This window comes from Solanum pennellii, chromosome 5, assembly GCF_001406875.1.
Source record: "Solanum pennellii chromosome 5, SPENNV200".
Classification (NCBI taxonomy): domain Eukaryota; kingdom Viridiplantae; phylum Streptophyta; class Magnoliopsida; order Solanales; family Solanaceae; genus Solanum; species Solanum pennellii.
The window spans coordinates 64658601-64669496 of record NC_028641.1 but is presented as its reverse complement, the minus strand read 5'-3'; the positions used below and the strand labels follow the sequence as shown (position 1 = coordinate 64669496).

The window sequence follows — 10896 nt, the reverse complement described above, 5'->3', positions numbered from 1 at the left end:
TATATATAAAATAATATATAACAAGATAATAATAAATAAATTTTAGCTTGCAAATTATTTTAAATAAGATCTAAACATTTTATAGTGTATACATCTCATGTAAATATTAGTATAATTATTTGAATTTTATTGATTTTCAAAATTGAAAATATTGAGATTAACATTTTGTTCTATACAAATATTTGGTTAATTATTTTTTATATTATATCCTAAATAGCTAGTTTTTCATTCGAATTAATTATTTTACTTTTATTAACCTTAAGAAGATTGTTATTAATTATATTAATTCATTTTATTTTGGCCAATTACTCTTTTAATTTGATTTGATGTGTTTTTTTTAAACCAACTTTGGGCCTACATTGGATTTTACAACAGTCCATCTGCCTTCCCAGGCCCAATTTTAGTCGTCCAGCCCATCCCCTCAATAACTCCGACTCAAATTCCCATCCCATTTTTCTTAATCAGCCGACCCATACCCGTTTGGACCCAAAACGTTTCCCCCATTTCCCAGCCTTTTTATTTTCTAATTTTATCCCAGGCCCAAGCCCCAGTCCATTAATTTCAAATTCATTTCAGCCTATATTGGCAGCCCGTCTTTCACACATACCTGCCCAACCCGACCTTATACTCTTCCCAATAGATCATCGTTAATTCCCACACAGAAACGTTTCCTTCATAACAAAATAGCAGCAACAAGGTAATAACCCCACACGCGCTTCCTCTTCCTTGACGCAGAGGTGCCTAATAACCTACGAGAATCCCAGTGCGTACAACTCAACTCCTTAGACGTCGAGTTCACTGGAACACGTAACGGCTCCAAGCATTTTCTTCCCAACGTTCATTTCTTTGTACATTTTCAGCAGAGAAGGATTCGTCCTTCGCATGTCCAGGTGGGGTAATCTTTGTCACCGTTCGTCATTGAGGCAAAATTCGATGGCTCTCGTCTTTTTTCCACCGACAAGTTGTACAATTTTCGTACTATTGACAGCTTCAATCTTATCTTTTGGGGAGTTCAAATTCAAATAGGGGTAAAAAATCTCAATTTTGCCCCAAGCTTTCCAAGAAAATTCTCCCGCCCTCCCTTCAGAAAAGAAACCCTAGTTTTCCCCTATAAAAATTCCCCTTCTTAATCTTTTTTGGGGTTGGATGTTTTGGAGAGGTTTTTTAGGAGAAATTTTTTAGAGGGAGTGTTTTTGAGCTAGAAATTCTGGAAAGTGATTTTTAGTCGGAGAAAAGTGTTTAAAGTCATATTTTAGAGGGGAAAATTTTTCTCAAGTTGTTTCCTTATCTAAGTAGAAAACCATTAAAGAGAAAATAGCAACTTGCAGGACAGAACCTCTTTTTAGTTGCAAAAGTAAAATACAAAGCTTTTAGGAACTAACAAAGACACACTCGAAGTTCACTTCTGAAGAGGGAATCTTTTGGATTTTGCCCCGTTTTTCTTGGTTGCTGCTCATAGTCGGTGTTTTCGGTGGTGGAAGTCGTAGCAAGCTCATCATTGTCTCACTTCTCTGCACCAAAGGAGGTAATACTCACATTCCTTAGAATTTCTTAGTTTTTCTCTTATTGAGTTTTCCATGAATCTCTTCACAGTGGCCTTTTTCTTTTGTCACAATTGAAGATATGGAACATTTTTCCTATTAGTCTTAGCTAGCTTGCATACGTGCTCGTCTTTTGTCCCCGTTTGTAGCTCCCATTACTTGTCTGAGTGTGTTAAACATGAATTAGAGCAAGTGGTGTCTCCACTTTTCATTTAGTTGTGACTGTAAATCTTTGGTCATTTGGAACAACTTGCTGCATTTGTTTATTCATGTTTATAGTTTTTTTTTATGTATCGTTGACTCTATTTAATGTTTGAATGTCTCATGAAGTTGTGGTTACCCAAGCAGCTCGAATGTCGTCATCGTTTTGAACGTTCGTCATGTTCTTGTTGTTATCCCTCAGTCGTAGCCAAGGAAACACAAAATTTGCCCCTTCTATTTTATCTTGCTATATTTGGTGTCGTTTCCTCTATGGATGTGTGTGCTTCATCTTAAAGGGCCTATAAATTTTTTTTCTTTTGTTTAAATACGTTAGAGAGTAACATGTTCTTCTTCTTTCTTTCTCCATTTTGAGTTCATTATTGGCTAGGGAGGAAGGACTATTTATGGATATTACTTTATTATGTTAAATTCAAATTTTGGCTATGCATACCGTTTCTGAGATTTCTATTTTACTTTATTTATCTTAGTTCTTTTTAACATACTATCGTCTCATTAGCCGTCCTCTATCATTCGAGCTATTTTAGATTATGGTATTATCAGAATCGTTACTAATTTTTTTGAAATTATCTTAAGTTGCCTTTTTAAAAAAAATTTCTTTGAATCTATAATGTTTAAATCTCTTGCATCCTGGGAAGTTGTTATTTTGATGGTATCTTTGACACTTTGAGAGGCAAAATCGTATCATATTCTATGTGGCTTGCTGTTTTCTTTATAGTATTAGTAGCTAATCTATATATATATCTACAACATATAGATACTAAATAAAATGCAAAGGTATATAAATAACAAAAGAACCAGAATTTTTGTCCATTTGCTTTTTAATGGTTTGGGTTCTTATTTGCTTTAGTGTAGTTTTATGATCTTATTTGTTGCAGTTAATAATTTTATAAGTCATTTTGCATGTGATGTTTCGCCAAGTTCACTTGGAATCTTCACTATCTCTTGCGTCCGGGTGCCGTAAAGGCTCAAATCCGCATTCACTCAGTCAATCAGCCAAAATTCGACGAATAGATCCTCAAAATTGTAGAATATGGAGTCAGTTTAAGGGTTGAAGAAATTTGGTCATTAGGACTCTAAGTTTTATTTTTATTTTTATCTTTTTTAAGTTTTGTATTTTGTTGTCATTGGTCCTAAGCCATTTAATTATTTTATTTATTGTATCATTAGAATTTAGGACAGGTAAAGGAGAAGTGGGACAAAGGCCCAAACCAAAGGTGAAAGGGTTGAAAACACAAAAAAGGTAGGTCCAAAGATCCGGTCAAGGTGAACAGACCCAGAGTTGGACCCAAATCTCTCTCCCTCTCTCTAACTTTACATGCTTTAATTATTTACTCGCTTTATTTTACGATAGTTTAAAAGGTCAAAAACTCCGAATCCCTGTAGAACGCCGTAATGTTTTAACAACTTAAAATTGGACCAAGTTCAAACACGTTTAACAAATAAATTTTATAGTTAGACGTTCACTTAGATAAAGATAAGAATTTATTTTTCAAATAGTTTCAATAAATGTCATTTCGAAAATTAGAAGTTGAGATTTTAGCCAAATAATTAGTTGCCAGAAAACCACCTTGGCGGGTATTTTATGTTCCTTAAACACCTTCCTAAAATACAATATGAATCCACAAACCCCCTAAATGTTTTCAAATGATTTTTATCTGTTTAAGTCTTTTGGAAACGTCAGTTTTCTTGATTTTTCTTCAAAAATTAAGTGGCGACTCTAAAAGTCAATAACTTTAAAGGCGAATATTTTTCCTTTTCCAAATAAAACACTGATGGGTACATGTTATTGATATGAAAATTAACAAGACAATGATGAATAGGATAAACTTTAAGTTAAAGTAAGTTTCCTCTAAGGAAACGTACCCCTAATCAAATGGATTCCTCTCAGACACCCTCGTCTAAACTATCTAGCTTATGGGACTAGGGCTCACCCTCTCGGGCTGAACCTCATGTCAACCCACTCCTTAGGCCATCAGTCCCTCCCTCTCGGGCAAGCCAAAAATACGTGGGTGTTTTGTATTTGAAACTAAAAACCCATTAAATTAAAACACAACCACTAGGTGAAATCACCATTAGAATGCATCTAATCATATCAACAAGCAAAACCAAACAATAATATCAACATATATTTGCTAATCACACCCCAACAACGGAGGTTTTTAGCCACACATCAAGCAATAATTAAATATACTTAAAATAATAAAAGAATTAAGTGAGTATAACAGATTAAACCTTAAAAATAACAAAAGAAGGTAAATGGAGAACACCCACTTCCATGATTGGAAGAAGAACTTCTTTCTTCAAGCTTCCTCGAAACCCTCTCCAAACATGACAGAAAACTTTAGAACCAAGTTTCTAAGAAAAATATTAAGTGTAGAATGTTTAACTCTCTCAAAATTCTTTTCATAAACCCTCTTTTCTATATAATAGAATAGTTCAGTATTTATAGACCTGACATTTAGTGTTGGTGGATCCATTCGTCGTCTTTAGTCGTAAATCGCAGAGTGATTTGGCAACTCGCCCTTTCTCTGGTTCATTGCCATTTGTGCCTTGATTTAATATCCATGAATGCTGTATCATTAGGTGGAATAACTCTGATTCGCAGAGCTATTTGGCAAGCACTGACTGCTTATTTTCATTGCCTTTTGACCCACTTGCTTTAGCGATCACTTTCTGTAATAGAAGGCTAAACGTTGCTATATGGAGTATTGCCAAGCGTGCTTAGTGATGCACATTTTAAATGTTCAACTATTTTCTTTCGTTCTGCGCCTAAGTGTCCATGCTCCTACCAAATCCTCAAATACTTGAAACTTAGAAGATTTTATCAAACATTGAGATAAAATACACAATCGAGGACACTATTTGCATTAAAAATGAGGACCTATATGAGTCTAATTTGAGGACTCATCAACACATACTGAAGGATCTTATGGTTTGTGAACACATCTACATGAACACCATACAAGTAGTGTCTTCAAATAATAAGTGCTAACACCACAGCTGCAAGCTTGAGGTCATGAGTTCTCATGCACCTTAAGTTGTCTAGAAGCATAAGCTATAGAATTACCTCTCTACATCAACACACAACCTAGGTCGACTTTGGATGCATAATAGATCATATAACCATTTGAACCCTCCGGCAGAGTCAAAACAGGACCTTTAGTGAACCTAGTTTTCATTTATGCGAAATGTTTCTCACGCTATCTGACCAGGGAGACTTAACATTTTTGTAACACCCTCAAAATAAAATAGGATGAACTAGAGATTCACATGAGTTTTATGAGTTAATAACTTGTTAAATTAATGAAGAACAAGTTTTGAAGTCAATTTTAAAGATTTTAAAGTCAAACATCACGGGACGACCAAGACATTCGAAAACTAGTCTTTTATTTGTTGGTATGTCCCAGTATGTTGTTCATGTTTTATGTGTTATTTGGAGTTGAAAATCAGTGGAGGTGACCGTAGCATCTTAATAATCATGTTTAATTTTTAAAATTCTTGGATACGAATCCCCAAGGACTAACCCAATCCATGGCCAAGATGCTGCCAAGGCTGCTTGCTACCACTAGCTCTAGGGAGTGTATCCGCGTCGCAGACTTTCTCCAGCCATGAGAAAAATGTGTATCCACGTCATGGAGACATTACAGACCCTTCCGTCCCTAATATTATTTTCCATAAACTTCATGGAACACCTCTGCGATGCGTACTTGTTCCCCGATGATAATTCCAAAAATAAAAGTTGAGTTTGACTTACTTAAAAAGGTCCAATTAATGGAGGGTTTTTTTTTTGAGTATTTTGGGGGTGAATTATATATTGATTTTAGGTCATTTTACACCAATTCCCCAATCAAAAACCCCAACCCTCAATTAGAAATCAAAACCCTTCCCTCCCAAAAGTTCTCTCAAACTCCATGGAAGCTTGATGTGATGTCCCACCATAATTTCAGCCTGAATCCGCATCCAGAAAGGGGCAGATTGCTCTAAAGTTGTGCGGAGAACTCTAGAACACTTTAGAACTCTCAAGAAGGCTAGAGAAGGTCCTAAGGTAGTGTAGACTTATCTAGAAAAGGGACCAAAGTATAAATATTTTAGGGACTTGTAAAGTAAATATTAATTCCACTTTAGTCCCTAGGAAGTACTATAAATAGAGGTGCCCTTGATTTGCAAAGGCACCAAGCAAGTTGTAAAGAAATCTTCCAAAGCAATACAAAAGCCTTTTCAAAGCTCTCTTTCTTTTATTTCTAAGTCTTTCAAAGCATTCTCTTAGCTTTTCGAGTCTTACGGCTTCCTTGAACTTACAAGATTTTGAATGATTAGTGAGTAAGTCATCGAGGGCAACATAGAGTCTTAGCAAATACTATAAGTCCATGAAAAAGTGGTATCAGAGCATGTCCGATAATAATGGAATGGCTACTGAAGCAGACGTAAACGGCGCTAGCACCACCAACTTCCGCTTGGATGGTGGTAAGAAGAACCGAAAGGGGAATAAACATCAAAAGGGTAATGAGGAGGTGCTTCCCGAACTCACACCTAGAGAGGCGCTTACATATCATCCACCCCCGACTACCAAGGAAAGTGACGAAGAAATGAGCGAAGATGCCATAGACGTTACTGATGGAGAAGAATGGGTCGCAAAAGTGGAAGTGGCAAGACAAGCCGTCGAGTTCTTAGGCCGGCGCATGAACGTGGCGGAAAGCAAGTTCAAGACCCTTGAGGACTTCACCCTTGAGGAGACCGAGAACATCCGTAAGGAGTTGGAGGGTCGCCAGAAGGCCGAGTTTGAGATGAAGGAGGCCATCACTTCCTTGGAGTGTCGGCTTATGGATGTGCTGAACGCAAAGGAAATAATTACTTCCTTGGAGCGTCAGCTTACGGAAGCGCTTGGCACGATCGAGACTCTGAAGGCCGAAGTAAAAGCACTCAAAGAAGGCGGGGAGGCTGGAGGAAATTGCACCACATGACCGTGATAGGGAGGCCAGGGTCGAGGATCCCAAGCCACCTATTTTAAAGGCGTCCGTGATGCTTAAGAAGTGTAAAACTTTCTATGGCACTTGGATAACTACTTCAAGTGTAGTCTGGTGAGAAGTGACGAGAAAAATATCAACACTGCCGTGTTGTACTTGTCCGAGATGGCTATGCTATGGTGGAGGCGCAATGAGGCTGAGATAGGGAAAGGAATGTGCACCATCAACACGTGGGAGCAATTTTGCGAAGAATTTAAGAAAGCCTTCTTCGCTAACAACGTTGTGTACAAGGTTAAGCGCAAGTTCTAGGAATTGAAGCAAAAAAGAAGCATTCGGGCGTATGTGAAGGAGTTCACAACTGTAACGCTTCAAATTCCCAACCTCACAGACGAAGACATGCTGTTTCACTTCATGGGTGGACTGTAGAATTGGGCTAAGACAGTGTTGGAGCGGCGTCAGGTGAAGACCATACACAAAGACATCACACAAGCCGAGTCCTTGACGGACTTCAAGCATGAACGACATGAAAAGGCGAAGGGAAAGGATACAAGAAGTAGTCATCCAAAGGTGGGGGAGACCGTGGCCGAGGCAAGGAGCAGCAGGCACACCTCAAGCAACACGACCCCCACAAGCCGGACATGAAGAGTTTTGTGCACCAGAATTATACGGAGAAGCGGGCGCAGACCAGCAAAGGAGATGGATGCTACATATTCGGAGGACCACATGGCTATGCAAGCTGCCATGAAATTAAGAACCTTGGTGCCATCTTACGTGAACGGAAGGAGAAGGACGCACAAGAGCAAAGGAAGGATGTGGGCACAACGCAGTTGGGCATGGTTAGACTGTGCGTTGCGATGGCCAAGCAGAACAAGAAGCCAGGAGATTTCAGCACGCAGTATGTAGATATCTCCATTAATGGACGACTAGCTCGTGCCATGGTAGACTCTGGGGCTAAAGCAAACATCATGACCAAAACAGCGGCAGAGAGGTTAGGGCTGAATTACATGCCAAGAAACACCCGCCTCAAGACAGTTATCGCCCCACCGACACCCGTGTGCGGGATCGCCCAAGGAGTAAGAATCACGTTGGAAAAGTGGCAAGGAAAGACAAACTTTACCGTCTCCCGTGTAGACATATTCGACATCATTCTCGGACAAGAATTCTTCCAGCGCTGCCACTCGATGATCGATCCCTACCTCTAACGACTCATGGTCATGGAGCGGGAAGGTTCGTGCATGGTACCCTTAGTCAAGGTGCTGAAGAAGGAAGGATTCGCCCACTTATTGTCCATGCAGATTGTGAAGGGCCTAAAGAAAGGGGAGCCAACGTTCCTAGATACCATTGCATGTTGGGGAGAAGACTATGGTACTATGAAGACCTTGTCTCGACTCATAGAGAAAGTCCTTGAGGAGACGAGGATGTGATGATGGATGAGCTGCCGAAGACTCTACCTCCGAGGTGCGAGGTAGATCATAAGATAGAGTTAGAGGTCGGAGCCAAGCCACTCGCCGATGCCCCTTACCGCATGGCTTCACCCCAGTTAGAAGAGCTAAGCAAGCAGTTAAAAGAGATCCCCGAGGCCTGTCACATCCGTATATCCAAGGCACCTTATGGCGCACCAGTGCTGTTCAAGAAAAAGAAAGACGGGTCGTTGCGCTTATGCATCGACTATCGAGCACTCAATATGGTCACAATTAAAAACAAATATCATATCCCTCTAATTGAAGATTTATTAGATCGACTTGGGCAGGCCAAGTACTTTACCAAGATGGATCTCCAGAAAGGCTGCTACCAAATGCGCATCTTAGAGGGAGATGAGCCAAATATAGCGTGCGTGACTAGATAGGAGCATATGAGTGGTCGGTGATGCCTTTCGGCTTAACCAACTCACCCGCCACCTTTTGCACACTGATGAACAAAATCCTTCATCCCTACTTAAACCAGTTCGTAGTGGTGTACTTGGATGACATAGTCATTTATAGCAACTCCCTGGAGGAACACGTAGAGCACTTGAGGAAAGTCTTCCAAGTCTTATGAGAAAACAAGCTCCACGTCAAGTAGGAAAAGAGTGAGTTCGCCCAGCCCGAGGTTTACTTCTTAGGCCATGTTATCATCCAAAGCAAACTCCGGATGGACGAGACGAAGATTAAGGCGATCCAAGAGCGGGAGGCGCCCACGAAAGTGACCAAGCTGCGAGCATTCCTTGGGCTTACGAACAACTATTGCAGGTTCATCAGTGGTTACTCCGCTAAAGCCTCTCCATAAGCCGAGTTCTTAAAGAAGAATAAGTCGTGGGTTTGGAGCGTGGAGTGCCAAAAAGCATTCGAAGGTCTGAAGGCCGCAGTAACGGAGGATCCGGTCTTAACGCTGCCCGACTTCTCCAAGACCTTCGAAATACATACGGATGTCTCAGACTTTTTCATTTAGGGGAGTCTTAATGCAAGATAGACACCCAATAACATTCGAGAGCCGTAAACTAAATGAGGCCAAACGATGGTACACGATGTAGGAAAAAGAGATGACGGCCATTATGCACTACCTACGCACATGGAGACACTACTTACTAGGCTCCAAGTTCATGGTCAAGACCGACAATGTTGCCACTAGCTACTTTCAATCCCAAAAGAAGATCACCCAGAAGCAAGCTAGATGGCAAGATTTTCTAGCATAGTTCGACTATATTTTGGAGTACAGTCCAGGAAGAGGCAATGTCGTGGCTGACACACTAAGTAGAAGGGCCGAGCTTGCTGCCCTCACTACATCCCACTGTGACATTCAAGATGCAATGAAGGATGGCATGCAAAACGATCCAGAGGCCAAGAAGCTGATGGAGTTGGCTACCCAAGGCAAAACCAGGCGCTTTTGGGTAGAAAATGGCTTCTTGCTCACTAACGGTAGGAGGGTTTATGTACCCAAGTTCAGGTTTATCAGGTGGCGCATCATAAAGGAAAGCCACGACATACCGTGGGCTGGGCATCCGGGACATTGACGTACGAGGGAGCTGATCGAGGCTATTTACTTCTGGACACGCATGCGGGATGACATTCAGTGATATGTGCAGACTTGTCTTGTGTGCAAACAAGACAAGGTGGAGCAAAGGCAACCAGGAGGGTTACTAGAGCCACTACTTGTAGTAGAACGCCCATGGGAGAGCGTGACCATGAACTTTATCACTTTCTTGCCGATGTCCGACGGGTTTGGCACTATCATGGTCGTGGTGGACATGTTTTCAAAGTATGCTACTTTGATGCCCGCCACAGCCGGTTGCACGGCAAAAGAGGTTGCTCGACTGTTCATTAAAAATATTGTGAAATATTGGGGGCAGCCAAGACATATCATTAGCGATCGAGACCCTCACTTTACCAGGAACTTTTGGAGAGAGCTGTTCGAGATACTTGGAATGGAGCTTCACTTTTCCACAAGTTTCCACCTGCAAAACAACGGCCAAAACGAACGCATCAACACCCTACTAGAGTGCTATCTAAGGAACTATGTTTGTGCGCATCAAAAGGATTGGGCCAGACTCCTAGATATGGCGCAATTTTCCTAAAATTTGCTGAGGAGCGAGTCCACCTGGCGCACACCATTTGAGTTGGCAACAGACCAACAACCTCAAACTCTGCATTCGTTGTCGACTGCTTTTGAGGGAAAGAGTTTGGGTGCCTACCATCTTGCCAAGGGATAGGAAGAGCAGCTTGACACTACCAAGTCCTACTTGGATAAGGCAGCCAAGAAGATGAAAAAGTTCGCTAACCGCAAGCATCTTCCCACGGACTATAAAGAAGGCAACATGGTCTTGGTGAAATTCAATCCAAGGCAATTAAAATAACTAAGGGGCGTCCATCAAAACTTAGTGCGCAAATATGAGGATTCGTTCAAGATCGTTGCCAAGGTGGGAATTTTGTACAAGTTGGAGTTACCTCCACACTTTGAGATCCATCCGGTGTTTCATGCGAGCGTCCTCAAGCCTAACCATGAGGACAAGGAAGATCCTAGACGAAATCGATCACAACAGGCACCCATTACTGTCACCGCCTCGCATGACCAAAAGATCGAAGCTATCATGGATTATCTAGCCAAACGGAAGTGATTTCAATAACCAGCGCCATGTTTCTTTCGCATTGGAAGGGAAAAACTCCGAAGAGTCCACATGGGAGAAATATGAAGAT

General features: G+C 40.9%; 1 protein-coding gene across 1 annotated transcript in view; it reads left to right on the top strand.

Annotated features, from left to right (window-relative positions):
• The window catches only part of LOC107019637, an 8611-nt gene extending 4123 nt beyond the window's left edge, over positions 1 to 4488 (top strand). The window contains exon 2 of the mRNA XM_015220055.1: positions 4347 to 4488. Within this exon, the coding sequence (XP_015075541.1) occupies positions 4347 to 4488 (142 nt within the window). The remainder of the gene's footprint in view (positions 1 to 4346) is intronic.
• Positions 4489 to 10896: the final 6408 nt, after the last annotated feature.